Raw genomic sequence first — 15,503 nt, 5'->3', positions numbered from 1 at the left:
TGGAGCATGGGAACCAGAGAAATGGAGTGGCCTATTTCATGTTTTGAACTTTTGTGGTATGTAGCTTTAACACAGTTCTTATCTCCTTCCAGGCCCTTTATACTCCTGGCAGAGAAGAACACATTTTCTGTCTTTTTTTTTTTTTTTTCCCTGCAACAAAATCATATCAATTTTAAAATTAAAAGTTTCTTTAGCATTTTCGCCCCTTGAAGTTGTTTTTCACAAGCCTACACAAGAATCCGTCTATATCCTGAGTACTGTGATATGATAGGACAGAAGGAAAACCTGCACTTGCTGCTCTTTTCATTGACGTCACTCTCAAGAAAGCTCAGTAAGAGCAGAACTGTGGCTAAACTTTTTCAAACATTTAATTAACACAGTCTCTTCAGATATTGCCACAGGCTTGAAAAGGCTTAACTAAACATAAAGTTTGAAGAGGCAGTGAGCAGTAATGAGAAAGTAAAAACAAAATAGCAGTCACCATTTTATGGCAGCATAATGTTCTAACATCTACGTTGACTGATTATCTTCCAAATATTAAGAAAAACCTGTCTTCATTTTCAGAGTACACAGAGCAGTTGTCAGAGTATGCTAGTTTTCTGAACTAAGATCCACATGGGAGCTAAAGAAATATTTTGTGATGGAAGCTGATTTCATCCATGTGTACATAATACAGCTGGTCCCCAAAAAGGATATTTTTCTCAAACAAGTAGAGTCCAAATATTTATTGACTTGACATAAACTTTAAACCTCCTACACAGTACTCATGTTAAGTGACGAAATGATCCATTTTAGCTTCAGTGATTCACAAGCCCTGAGAGATGTGTGCAATTATTCTTTGAAACACCTTGGAAGCAGAATTAATACCAAATAACATTGCTTACATTTGTGTAGTTTCACTAGTGTAGTTCTTGAATTCTGTTTTCGGTGCCATTTATAACAAATTTCTCATGCTTTCACTTTCAGCCCTTCTTAAGTTTTTTAGTCCTTATACTGGAAATATATTTGCCTTTCATGTAGAAAGTCAGTTTGTAGGTTTTTTGTTTTGTTTTGTTTTAAATTAACATTTAACAACTTTTTTTTTTTTCCTCCTTTGTATATCTTCTGGGATGTAGAAGTGCTATATTCCTCTACCCCTAATCAGTCTCTCTTGTATACCAGTTTTGGAGATTACAAAATGTATACATAGGCTGTGCCAAATCTCTTCTAACTTTTCCTTCTGGAAAGGCATTATCTGTTAGCAAACTCCTGGGCTTGCCTCATGGAAATGCTTCATTGCCTCCACTTATAATGATATTTTTTTTTTCCCTTTAAGTACTTAAGTAGGTGAGCTTTTTTTTCGCACTAGCTTTTGCAAATCTACTGTACTTGGAAGACTGAGCTTGTTTAGTATAACAGGAATTGTCCTAATATTTAGTAAGTCACTGAGTCAGCTTTGTCATATAAAGCTCAACTCGGTACTTTACATGTCAATGTATAAACACAGTTATTTAGTCTCTCTGAAACCCGGCAGGGCATCAAAGGCTTGAACGATTGCTTAATAATAAGTGCTCGGTTTTATCTGATAAAAGGAAAAAAAGACAGGAGAATGAATATGAAAAAATACTGTTGCTTGGCCAGCAGAAGATAATGAATGATATATGAAAGACCAGATCAAGCTGAGCACAAACCTGAAAGCAATCTGACATGAGTTAGAGGAAAGAAAGTTGATGCTGAGGTGAAAATGAAAGAAAATTATCTTTTGTTTAGAAACGGCTGCTGATTCAAAAGCTTATATTTAAATAAACTTCAATGAAAAAGCAAAGTCACTAAAAAACAGGGAAAATGGGAGAGAAGAGGCATTTCCAGAACAAGAGAAAGAATGAGATAAACTGAACGAATCTGACAACACGAAGAAGTAGGTTCCGAAAGACATGTCATAGTGTTTGACATGCATAGCAGTGTAAAGTGGAACAGTTGAATTTCACAGGGTTTCTTGCCTTTCTCATGGAGACAGCAGATTTAGAAAGGGACTGCAATAAAACTGAGCAGATATATTATTTTGCAGTTCACTTTTCAGGAAACTGATATTTTTTAATTTTATTTTATTTTGGGTTTTGGTATAGTGTTATTAAACCTCTGTTTGAGACTCCTCACTTGACCAGTGCCTACCTCCAGAATTTCATCAGAAGATTTCACAAATGTCTCAACATTACATAATCAGGTTGATTTTTATATAGCATATTTTTCCATCATCTATTGGGTCATTTTCTGGTCTGAAAAATTTGATATCTTAATATTTCTGAGAGTCATGATATCACCATGTCATGATATGTATTATGTCGTTGCTTCTCCTGCGTCACGGAATGCATATGCTCCATGTTAACGCAAAATAAATTTAACTTTTCATATGGGAAGAGAGTGTGATTGAATGCATAGGTCAGATTGAACTAGATTTTCAAAACTCTACTAGCTGTTTGTTGTCAGATATTGAAACTCTACCTACAAATAATTTTTCAGAGGTTAAATAAGTATAAATAGCCCATGGCTGTCTGTGTTAGTCATCTTCTTGATTTGGAAACTGTGTTGTTTCTGTATGGTCTTTTTCAGACAGATAGAAGAGAGTTATATTTGCTTTTTGGTCTAGCAGGATAGAAATCAGCTCTGACCCAAAGTTAAGGCTTTAGTTTATTAGCTCAAGAATAGTACTGTACTAACCATGGCTCCACAGATCCTGGATATGTGCAGGCTTTAGTTCTGGCAGGACTGGAATAAATTTACAAATGGCTTTAAAAAAAATCAGTTAGAATTAAAACTTTCTAGAAAGTTTTAGGTGTAAGGTGTTGATTGTTCAATGATCAGCCATATGTCATTTTAAAAGTGCTCCTGAGCTTAAAAATGTCTGTAGACATCCTAAGAAGTTAAAGCATATTAGGAAATGAGTTCTTTCAGCTTTTTCATGGCTAAACCAGCAGCACAAGTGGAAGTCACTGGGGAAAGTATGAATAATGTTTGTACTGATGTTTCTGAGAAACTTTTTCATTTATATGTGTGAGTTTGTTTTACATGTGTACACATTGAACTTGAGTGGGATTTAGAAGCGGTAGTGCTCCCAGTTACCGTGTGCCTTCCTCAGAGTGCTGGGATTATTACAGGTGGTGAGGACAGCACGCCTGTCATAGTCCTCTGGGAAATCCTGGCTCAATACAGGGCAGTAAGGCTGTGGTGAACGGCAGGGGGTTCCAACTTCCAGTACACCTACCACTGATGACAGGTGTCCTCCATCACTGCTATCTGAGTGCCAGTGAATGCTGCCTAAATAAAGCCTCTCTGCACCCGAGTAGAGTGGGTGCTGCTGCCGCTGTCAGCACAGCGTCCATCACTGCAGGAAACCAGGGCTGGGGTTTCAGCCGTAATGTGCTTTAAGTTTCCTGATGAGAGCTACTTTGGAAAGCATTAATGTTCTGATCTTGAGATGGCCGTACGCAGCTGTAGGTTCTACAACGTATTTTAAGATGTTATTTAAAAACCCTGTATTGAGTTTGGATAAACCAGTCCTGAGGCCATGATTATGCTAGGAAGCATGAAGCAGGCAGCTTGCTTGAGATCAGCAGAAGAAAATGGATTAATGATGGCTTTCAAAATGTAAGGAAACTGGTTTGGGGTTTTTTTTATTTTTAATTGGTGGTTGTTTTTCTTTAGTTTTTTTAAAGTGAGACAGAGTAAAGAAATGAGGAAAATGTAAGTTGTGGAGGAAGAGAAGCAGACCATGATCCAGTTAAGCTCGCCAGGGTCAGTCGATCCTATTTTTTTCTGTTCTGCAGTATGTTATCCACTATGGACCTACTAAAGGAGCTCAGTCAAATCAAACTAGACCTGGAGGATATGTTTACAATCAACTCTGTTGAATATCCCAAATATTTTTTTATATAATCTAAAGTTTTTATAGAACTATATTATAACATTTTTTTGGAATGTAATAGGAACTTTTATCCTCTATGGAGGGTGGTGACATTTTAACCCAAAAGCCCTAATAAATACAGCTTCAAGAACACAGAAATGAAATTATTCTAAGGAAACTAAGGACAATACATTTAATTAATATTTGGTATCCAAGCGAAGGGGATGCCAAAAAGTTAATTGTATCTTAAGAGAGCTTTTCATTTTAATAAGATGCTTTAGTAAATTTGGAAGTGTATTTTCTTCCTTTATCATGTTGTTTTGAATAGAATCTTTTAAGGATAATGTACATTTGGTAGTATTACCAGCTCTTGTGATTGTCACAACTACTATGTAAGGATAAATTTGCATCTGGAATAACAGGATTTTAGGTCTCCCACTAGCTTCTTCTGCTAAAGCATATCGCGTAGCAGCGGAGAGGCTGCATTGCATAAAAGTGCCTTCTGTGTGAGCTTGTGCGAGTGATTTCTATAGGTACCTAGTGTATGGATAGAGAAAGTTATGAGGATACAGCAGGCTACAGCAGACTGCAGCAGTCTCCCAGGCACTGCTCAGCTCCTGAGATTGGCAGTCTGGCTGGCTCTGCAACAACGGATAAACTTGGGGCACCAAAAGTTGGCCGCACCTGGCCACCTGCCCACACTGGCATCAACAGCCAGTTGTGGAAGTTGGACCACGTTCAAGAGGGTGCTGCTGCTACATGCAGCCAGGCTGCAGGATTACAGGTACACCTGATGAAATGAAGGACCCTTTGAGGGACTTTCTGGACGCCCACCTAAGAGCCCCTGTGTGCTGTTACGACCCTGTGCCTCTGCGCAAACAGCTGGGGTTGGTCTCCCAGCCCTGCATTAGTGGATAACTGTGAGTGAGTGTGCAAGTGCAGGAGTGAGCTGTGTGGGCAAAGACATGCATGGGCAGTGTGAATGGTTACCAGCTATTAATAGTAACACATGGATTCTATTAATAAGAGCAGCCTTATTAATCAAAGCTCTCCTAATCAATATTTTTTTGTGATCTGTCTCCTTCAATTCAATCCCCTCATCAGGAAATATACATTTCTTTCTCCTGGTCTGTCAACACTGCAGCCATATGCAGCCCCTGGGTTGTTTCAACAATTGGTATTATCTCACAGAATCACAGATTGGTCGAGGTAGAAAGGGACCTCTGGAGGTCATCTGGTCCAACCGCCCTGCTCAAGCAGGGCCACGCAGAGCAGGGTGCTCCAGAACCATGCCCAGACGGCTTTTGAATACCTCCAGGGAAGGAGGCTCCCAGTGCTCAGCCACTCTCATAGTACAAAAAAAAAAAAAAAAAAAAAAAAGTGTTTCCTGGTTTTCAGGTGGAGCCTTCTCTGTTTCAGTTTGTGCCCATTGTCCAAGTTCTTGCTGGAATGACATCAAATCAGAAGGCAAAAAATAAGGCTGCAAGCATCATCCTGTATAATTGTCCTATGATTTTAAGAGAGCGGAGAGAATGACTAGCAAGTTTTTGCACTAGAGGCTGACAGGACAAAGTTTATTTTTGTCTAGGACTTATTTTAACTAGCCATTTCAGAGATCTGAGGCTATAAGATTTACCAGCCACAAAACAGCTAATATTCCATGGCTAAATCATTCCGATATTATTCTGTCTCAGATCCACATCCATATCTGTAGATAATTTTCCTTAAAGATATTCTCGTGGTGAGATTCAGCTCCATATACCTGCACTATAGGTAATGTAGGTAGCTGTCAAAGCTCCCACTGTAGTTATTAGAGATCTTGTCAATGGAAAGAGCTGTTCTAACTATTCATCTGACCAAGTCTGATTTCTACTTTTCAATGTAATTGATTGACTCAATTTCAACTACACATTTTCACTGGAGCTAATGGAAGCTCAGACACCTTGCTCTCATGTAGACACCTCTATGAAGAAAAGTAAATTTGAATCCAGCTCTTTATGATATCACTGAAAAGAAAGCTGGCAAAATGAAACCCTGGTTAACACTGTAGATGTGATCTACCTGTCTCAATATGATGTGATTTTTTGTTAATAGATTGGTGATATAAAGTTGAATCAGAGAAATAAATAGGTTTTGTAATGTCATATTGTTAAGTCTTCAAAACTAACTGTTCAGCTTTTTTTTTTTTTAATTTGAATTATCTCCAAGAGTAAAAATAAGTTCCAACAACCAGTGCAAGTGAGCAGTAGGTTTGTAAGATGGTGACTGTACTACTATGAATTCCTGAGTGCAACCTTTATGCTAACTCTTTTTTTCTTCTCATCAGGGAAATTCTCACAGAAAAGGTTTACATTCCCATTAAAATGATAATTGTGCTGTTAAAAGGATTGGTGGCAAATGAATTCAATAATATATCAACAAAAATAAGAAAGAGCCTGAAAACAGTTTTATTGCAGTAGGTTAGGGGCACAGTGGCAGGATAATGATAAATAGTGCAGAGTTGCCTCTACTGCAAAACCAGCTTTTTAGTGACTAATGCACATCATTTGTGACGCTGAAGGAAACTTTGCCCCTCTAGAGACTACTGCAAGGAACTGCTTACCTACTTCTAGTTTAGCCTCTGGCTTTCGTTTTGGGTAGCACCAAATTAAACCCCAAATCTGGGTACGGCCAAGCTCACAATCCAAATCCAGTCCTAGGAGTTACATGCCAATTGTTTTCACTGACCTGATTGACAAAGCTACTGTTGCAACTTTTGGTTAATGCAAGCCATCTCACATCTTCAGCCACTGCAGCTGTATGTCAGCTCTTTACTTTCTTCTTTGTGACCAGCCTTTTTATTTCTCTCCTTTTGTATTCCCAGTTTTATGAGGGGCTGAACCTCAGTCCTCTCTTCTTGTTTAAAGAAGACATGAGCTTTGCAGAATTCATGGTCCAGGTGTTGCACACAGCCACAATGGCTCTTGAGGTCTGCTGCCCAGTTATGGGCTTTCAGTGAAACAAGAATGAGTCTAACTGTGGAAGTTTAGCAAAGCAGAGACACTTATTTCCTGTTGGCAGTACCTATTAAACACTTAGAAGCAGGAAAAAAATCTTTTGTTTTCAAAAGAGCATGATTTAGCATTCATTTAGCTTCTCCTAACCTTTCTAAGCAGGTATCAGCTCCCAGAGATGGTTTGGTATTTCATCATCTCGCTGATGATGCCATGGAGAGCCCTTAATGTTAAATGACTTAAATGCGCTCTGCACCTCAAATATGTTTTCCCATGCACTGTAAAAATCATCCCTTCCATTCATTTGGTGCTGGTACTCTGTCAACACGTCAGTGGCAGCTATACCGTGCTTTGATATTTTACTGTAAGCACAGCACGAGGAGTACAGTGCGAGTGGAAGTCAAAGGTTGCGTACTGGATTGTGCAGTGTAACTGTTTTTGAAATAGAAGGAACAGGGCCCTGGAGGCAAGATAGAGACAGGATTCCATCTTTGCTAATCAGCACTAGGAAAAAACAGTTAGCTTTTTGGCATGAAAAGCACCTCCAACGTCTGTTTTGCACTGAGCTAATGAAATGAATGTGGCGTACCAAAGATACTGCCTGCTGAGAAGTGCATCCTCTTTCCCTTTTTAAAAATCATGCCATACAATATAACTGAAAGTCAGCTTTATCATCAAATCACTGCTTTTTCTACTTAAATCAGTGACTTATAGTATGAATCAGGTATGGATTGCATGAATATAATTCATTGCTAATTGCTGCTAGGGACATGCTAGCTATTTTGCCTTAAAAAGGGGATGGAAATGTGTTTCATTTGTATGTACTCCACTTTCATCTCCTATTCCTGTTCTTTGCTTGGAAAGTCTTATGTATGAAAATAAAAGTGAATGGTGCCAAATCAGGGCAATTCATTAAATAAATGGAATGGAGGAAAATTGGATTCCACCTGACCAGGCTTACTTAATTGAAAATCAGTCCAAGAAACTGCGAAGTCTTCTGAATAAAACCAGGAAATGTTGATTTTTCTCCTGCTCTTGGAGTCCATAGAAGAATAAAAGAAATCTTATGGCAGAGACTGAATACCCCAGTTGTTTCAGTCACTGCAAAGGTTTTGTTCCATTATAACTGCAGTAATTGCATGTATTGAAGTCTAGCAAGGAAATGCTGCACACTGTATTTATCTTTATATGGGAAGCTTTACCTTGTCTGCCTATGGGATGTCAGCTTATATCATTCTTCGTGAAATGTAATGATGGAATTGGGGCATGTGGATCATGATTTGTGGGTTCGATATGCCATAAACTCTTCCAGTTTCAGCTAGCAAAGTAGATCTGATTTTATTTAACAGTTCACAGAGGACACATGTGCTTGGGTGACAAACTACCTTGTTTTCAGTTAGTGTAGGTTGACTTATAAGAAAATAAACACATCCACAATTTACATCATTAGCCTAACATGCAGTATTACAAAGTAGTGCTGTTTTATGCTGGGACAAGTGCCTAATTAATTTGCACTAAGTTATCTTCATTAGTTTCAGAATAGCATTTTTACAGTGATTGCTGCTACAAGTCACAATATGTACATGCACTTTTCAGAAACAAGTCCCACTTTTTTGGTTTGTGTTGTTTTTTTTCTTTTAAATCCCAGTGTCTGAGTAGATATTGTTCCACTGCTATAGGAGGAAGACTTTTTTTTCCCCCTCTTCTTTTCCTTGGATTTTAAGGTTTTGCATCAGGATACTTTCATCAATAAACTGGCATAGAACAGATGTTTTCAAACACATTATTGCTGTGGCAGGATGTGCAGCCACAACATGTGCACAGTGACAGCAGTTTGGGCAATTCAGGTATTACACATTTTTTTGGGATGATCCAGATTTGCATAGTGGCTGCATCCAGTCTCTGTGCTTTCAGAGAGCAGTCACTGCATAGCCAGATACTCCATGTATGTATAATCTGTTTTTGGTGAGGTTTTTATGGGATCCTAGAGGGCAACAACATTCTTTTGTCTCCCAGGCTCTGGAAGGGGAAATGCTGAGATTAGTTTTTCTTTCTGCTGTAGTTTTTTATAAAGTTTGGTATGATAAAGCTTGAGACCCCACATACTGGAAGTGTGCAGTAATGCATTGTGTTCACTATCTTGGATTTCGGAAAGCAATTCTCTCTAGTATGTTTATCACATTTTGGGTTGTTTTTCTCACGTGTTCACTTACAACATTAAGCGTATTCTCAGTCCTCAGGAAATTTATCTTATTTAAATATATATAGATAAAATATATATCAATTATTAAAACCAAGCACACTTGTCTTCCAGTAGGAGAAGTTGTATATCCAGGAGTTCATTGGTAAATATTTTCTCAATAATTTTTAGAATCAGTTACTGTAATACAAGAAGTTCAGGATTTCTGTGGCCTAAACCATTAACCTAGAATCTTGTAACTGTTGATTGTTGCAATCAGGAAACAAAATCTTTTTTTAAGATGCAGTAGTTTAAAAATGGTACCAGAAGTTTCTAATAAAGTGCCTAGATTGCCCAACTACCCTCTTCCAGGCACTGCTAATAAATACATTCAATTCCTGTAAATGCCAAGAGAACTTACGTGTACACGTATTAGGGCAAATTGGTCAGCCACAATCTGCCCGTTGTGCTTTTCCAAGAGAACGTAGCTGCTGCATCCTTCTGCCATTCCACTTGTGAGATGATGGGAAGGAGGACAGTCTGAGGGTCACACATGCTACCTTGGTCAGCTAATTGGGAACTGGTGGACTGCTCCTAGCAACAGGACTTGTTTTCCAAATGGGCTCATATCACTGTCTTGCATGACAGAACACTACCTATGAAGGGTTTTTTTGGCCGTGTATTAGACTTACACCTTGGTAATGCAATAGCAATCCTAGCTGATATTGTGAACGTACTTTATCAGAGCTCTTTTAGTTCTGGCTGTAGATTTACAAGTGAATCTCTGAGTATAACTCCTCAAGGTTACTAAATATGTCTCTGTTAAGAACATGGAATTTCCAAAGGTGGGGCAAAGCACTTCAAAGATGAAACTCTGAATTCTGGTTCCAGCGCTAGTTGGGGAGGGGTCGTTCTGGTGCCACCAGTGCCACTGGTGCACCTTCCTGCTTTCTGTTCAGATGGGAGTCAACCAGTGAAGCCCTAATTTATGCTTTTCGGTCTCAGCAGGAATACTTACAGCTCTCTTCTCTTTTAAAAAAGAGCTAATTTTTGAAAAAAATATGAAAAAATGAACACTATGATAGACAAAATTAAATCTGTTATTTGTTATGATCAAGAAATAAAATCTTTTTAAAATGGTATAATCTAAAAAGCATTCTGCAGATTTCTAATTATAGTTCTTATGTACAACCTCAGAACAAATGCTTATACTCAAGATATAAACTTCTGAAGGCAGAGCTTCATTAAAAAAAAAAATGTAAAATTCCTATTTAATTGTGGTACGTCTGTCTTAAACAGAAAAGTAAATTATTTTCTCATAGTGTTCAAAACTTTCATCTTTAAATCCTATTTTACATCTTTACAAAACTATGGAGAGGAAAAACTCCATAATGTAATGCTAACTTCTATTTTTGCTTTTCATATATATACATATATATGATTAAAATTTGATGTTGGTGATAATGTGATATTTGATGCCAGGTTGGGTTTTGATTTTTTGGTTTTTTACTATTAAATTAGTGTTAAAGATTATTTTTTCACTGTTTTAATTTCAGATTTGGATTCTCTAACAGGGCATGCATTTCCAGGTAAAGTGGACAGTTAGATTAGATTATGTTATTTGTTTGTTTATATTTTTATTAAGTTTTCTTTTGGGGGTGGATAAAATTTAATTGGTGTGCTTCTGACAGCATTTTGTTACATGTCAAAATTGTACTGTTACTTTTTTTTTTTAAATTTCAGATAAATGAAGAAGAGGTAGCTATTACATGCACTAGTTTAAAGAATAGAATTGAAAATCTGCTTTAAATGTTAACTTTAGTATCTTTAGTATTAAACAAACCAAGGAGGGAGAAACATTAATCCACAAAAACAAATCCTAATGAAAAGATTTTAAGTTAATTCAAACTTGCACATGATTCTGTAAGACAGAAAAAAACCCACCTGGTAGTGTTTAAGGAAAGCTAAGATTCAAGAAATACAATGCCAAATTTCCAGTTCTCTTACTAGAAATGTATAGGAAACAGATCTTGAACAGTAAGAGCATCATTTTCAGTAGAGAATCAAGAAAGGATGAGAGCACAATTATGTTAATTCTCTGAATTCTACTGCACACATCCCTTATTTATACTGCATGGAAATTAACTTTAAAAATAGTCCACTCAATTAAAAATTTTAGAATCTTACAACTATAATTACTTAACAATTCAAACATTTTGAGTTGGGAATTTTTTAGCAGAGATACAAGAGCAGAGAATCTGATGCTCAGTGATCACGTGAACGTCTGCGTTACTCAGGTAAAAATTTTGGCACAGGAGGACTATAAACGAGCGCTGTGGGAGATAAGTAAATATCTTCTCTGCTGCAAATGTGCAGACACTTCCTGTACTCAAAATTCTTTTGAATAATCCTTCAAATGAACAGGTTGTGAAAACTAAGGCATAATTTTTGTATCCCAAAGAGATTTAGTCAAAATTTGTGATGATATTTATCATTAGAGCAATATTAGTCTTTATTATGTAATTGGCTTCTAATGTGTCTATTGAATAATATAATATTCATCCTTCAGTTTTTGTTTAAAAGAGTATTCTTTAAAAATCTTGGGACAGTAGATTTATTTGAGGTTTTCCAAGCATTCCCGCACTATGGGCATTAGGTGTGCTGTAAGAATCTCAGTAGAACAAATGATCAAAAAAAGGTTAGAAGTTCATTATCATGAAATTTGTGTGCAGTGTGGAGCAGATCCGGGTACAGAGTCTGTCAGAGCTATTTGTCCTCAAATACAGCAGCACACCAAGTGATGTCTGTTTGAAAAGTCAGAAGATTGTAAGGGCAGATTTTGCCATTTTCATCCCAGATGAGGAGACTCTTATTCTGAGTAGTCTGGTTTGGCTTTAGTAAGGATACTCATGGAATAATGTACTGCTTAATAGGGCCAACTTGTAAATATGATCTTCACAATTGCTGTCAAATATATGCATGTATCACCAAGATAGACATTGAGACAAGCGGTATCGGTGTATCTTTTTTTTTTCTCCTTTTCAAAAATTGCATCTGTGTTTGTTTTCACATGAATATTTTGTGTTACTAGATGGTGCTATCATGGTGTGTCCCATTCTTACTTTGAAATATGACAATCTTAACATAATGATAATGACCAGTACTGACAACAGAGCCTTATATTAATATGTATGCTTCAGAATTATGGTAAAGAGAAACCATAGTTATTCTGCAGGGAAAATGTCCTCAATTGCAGGACAGGTGAATTATATGCCTGCATTACATTCCAGGTGTAGCTGTGCACAACTCCATCAAATGGCCCGTTATTTAGCACAGACAGAAATATCTTTGAATCTAACTCACTGTCAAAGGGATGTAGAAGAATAGTATAGGTAGCTGAGAAGAGTAAAAGCCTGGAAGCATGGACTTGACTTAAATAGATCTTTATTTGGAGACTTACAGTATGGACATGCCACTGTGCAGCTCACAGAAATCGTTAGAGGAACTATTTCTCATTTTATGCTTTATTTGACAGAGTTGAGACATACTCTTTTCACACAAAACTGTAAAAGCAGTAGAATGTCCTGTCTTGTCTGCAGCTTTACTTGCATTTAATAATTAAGTCATGACACTATTCTGCTAAAATATTGCAGATTGCGTAGTTACAGAAGTAGCTAAATTACACACCAAAAGGGATGATTATGTATCTAGTTATACTGGAAAACACAGGACACTAAATCCATCCTGATACCTGTGTGTAAACATGACAACTCTAGTTAGGCTAAAGCATGTTAATTTTCAGGAGACAGAAAAGATCAAGGTGTTACTTATGCTCTTTCAATAGCAATTAGTTAATTAGATGAGATATGTCCAAATTATCTTAGTGTATTAACAGGTGATTTGGATCTCACACTGAACAAACACAAAACAAACTCAAATGAGATTTCTATTTATCTCACCTTGGGCAAAGCGCTCCCTTTGAGCCAATCCAGCAAGACTCATTAACAAGACCTCTAAGGGTATGGTGATCCAATAGTTTTCCATTTGACCCTTTGCCAGCGCTCTGCAGCAGAAGAGCATGGAACGGCTCCTTTCCAAAAATCACGTAGCCGTGCTAGTGCAACGCTGAGTGGGTGCTAATGCCAGGCCTTTAGCTGGGCACACAGATCAAACCTGGTTCTGCACTGACCTAATCAAACAGTTCCCAGGTCAGAGTTTGCATCCCAGTCCCTGGTTTGCATCCAGATGGCTTCAAATTCAAAGTGAACTCACATCAGGATGTGACCGCTTGGTGAATTTCAGGCTAAGAAAAAGTACTTTCCCTGTCACCGCTGGCCACTGCATCAGCTCCCCCTGTGTTTTCTGTAGATGTGGGCAATCTCTGCTACTTCAGAGACAGATCAGGATATAAACCACACCAAAGTATGTGTCTGTTTTTTATGTGAAAGGAAAAAGAAATTCTTTATAACCCTTGCAGTTGATCAGCTGAAACCCTAAAGTATGAGATTTGATTATAGTCATTGTCTTAATGCAGAGCTGCAAGTGTTATGGGCATGTTGAGAACTTCCAGAAGCTGGATTAAAGCATCTCTTTTACAATGATATCTAATCTCGTCCTAAAGCTCCAAGCAATGGCGAGTCCACCAGCTCCCCTGGTAAGCCGTTCCAATATTTAATTACCCTTAGTGCTAGGAAATTGCAATGTTGTGGAAAGGTTGAATTTGTCTAATTTCAGCTGCCAGTCTTCCTTTTGCTATGCCTTTGTCAGTAAGACTGAAAAGTCTCCCTTTTTCAGATATGTTTTCTGAACAAGTGTCTGTGAAAAACTGATTATTTGCAGTGACCTGTTGAAAAGCCTATGCACACAGAAGCTTGTGCACCTTTTCTGGCTGTGCCACCTGGCCTAATGAAGTTATTGCCTTGATCTGCAAACCTTACATCTTCCATACCTTTAGACTATCACAATTTAAACACCCCTATGACTACTAAAAATTTATATATAGTAGTCAAGAAACCTTTCAGCTTTTGTTCTGGTAAATTGGATATGTTGTACTCTTTAAGGCTCACACTGTAAGACTGGTTTTCTGACAGCTGTCCTAGGAACTCTCCATTTTTTTCAAAACCTATGAGAACTATAGAGAATATATTCATGTAGAAATTTTGTAAATGCTATATATAGAAGCAAAGTAATTTCTTATTTGTACATAACACTTCCTTTCTCACTCCCCCTTTTTAGGCACTTAGCTACAGTTCAGAACTGCCAGCTCAGGTTGCAGTGATTGTCTGTGTCAAGCAATCCAAGTGGTGACCCCAAAATTTAGCTGATAGAATAGGAATGAATGGTTTTCCCCTAGTTTGATGTGGCTAATGTGAAATTAGAGGCGGAAGAGAATGCCTCTTATGGCAGCACATAAAATCTAGCTTCTTCCAATCTCCTTGTACCTGGGTGGGCACCTAGTTTTGGGTGATGATTATTCCAAAGAGGAAGAAGGATTAGCCAGCATGTGTCTCTAGAGAGCAGGATGAAAAAAAGGACAGAGACTTCAAAGCACGTAAGGGTATGAAGTTTCCTCCTAACTTTCAGGAGCCTGCTAAACAGAAAATGTGGTCCTGGCAGTCCCTGTAACCAAAGTTTTTTTCTCAGTGTTCTTAACCAAGCTACTCTTATTTACTCAGATAATTACATTCCTTCATAATCCCACCCATGCTTTCATGGCAGAACCTTGAGAGATCTGGGTTCCAGGATTGTTTTTCTATCTGACTGATAAGTGCACCACAAAACCAGCTAGATTATAATGAATTTGAATGCTTTTCTTGGGTCTTTGCCTCACATAACAGAATCTCCCATGCTGTAGGTTTAACCTAAGTCCCTTGTTCCCAGATGTTCCCAGTCTTCTATTTGTTTGCTTTAAAACATATTTTGGTGGCAGTAGCTTGTCCAAACTGTCACAGTAGCTTGTCCAAAGCAATTATTTGCTTTCCTTATAACTTTTTCTCCTGGGTAGTGAGGAAGAGATGGAGTTTTGGACTCTAGTTCTTACTTGAAGGATAAGTTATGTATTTTGTATTACAGTCTTTGGATACATGCATAAAACTACAGTGAATATAAAGGCTAAACTGAAGGATCCCTGACTCCCAGGGGGGTGTCCTTAGGAGTGGACTGCTCACTCAAGTTATGTCTGTAGCAGCATAGCTCTTGCATTCCTTTTCTGTGCAATAGTCCAGAGATGGAGAATGGCTCTATCCCAGGTTCCCTTGTAGGCAGAGGCAGTAATAGTTGTTATTAAAAAACAACAACAACAAAAAAGAGTTTTGTTTCAGTTCTGTTACTTTGGCATACTCAGATGTGAAGTCATGCCCTTGGAATTGCAAAGACACCAAGGTACTTTTTGCTACACTGAGTTATGCCCGATTCAAACGCATCCCTCAAACTGCATCCCTGTACCTGATAT

General features: G+C 37.8%; 1 protein-coding gene across 16 annotated transcripts in view; it reads left to right on the top strand.

Annotated features, from left to right (window-relative positions):
* Positions 1-15,503, top strand: part of DLGAP2 (DLG associated protein 2) — a 480,050-nt gene that overhangs the window by 303,043 nt on the left and 161,504 nt on the right. For 4 of the 16 annotated variants that reach the window (XM_087775269.1, XM_087775267.1, XM_087775265.1 and 1 more), the window contains one exon: positions 10,609-10,641. The exons of 7 other annotated variants lie outside the window; for them this stretch is intronic. In XM_087775269.1, coding sequence (XP_087631395.1) covers positions 10,609-10,641 — 33 coding nt within the window. Of the gene's footprint in view, positions 1-10,608; positions 10,642-13,586; positions 13,707-15,503 lie in introns of all 16 variants that reach the window. 5 more of the 16 variants (XM_087775271.1, XM_087775272.1, XM_087775273.1 and 2 more) reach the window with 2 other exon arrangements.

Source organism: Nipponia nippon, unplaced genomic scaffold, assembly GCF_047370975.1.
Source record: "Nipponia nippon isolate SJK-2023a ecotype South Korea unplaced genomic scaffold, ASM4737097v1 scaffold_4, whole genome shotgun sequence".
NCBI lineage: Eukaryota > Metazoa > Chordata > Aves > Pelecaniformes > Threskiornithidae > Nipponia > Nipponia nippon.
This window is presented reverse-complemented; position numbering and strand designations above follow the sequence as displayed.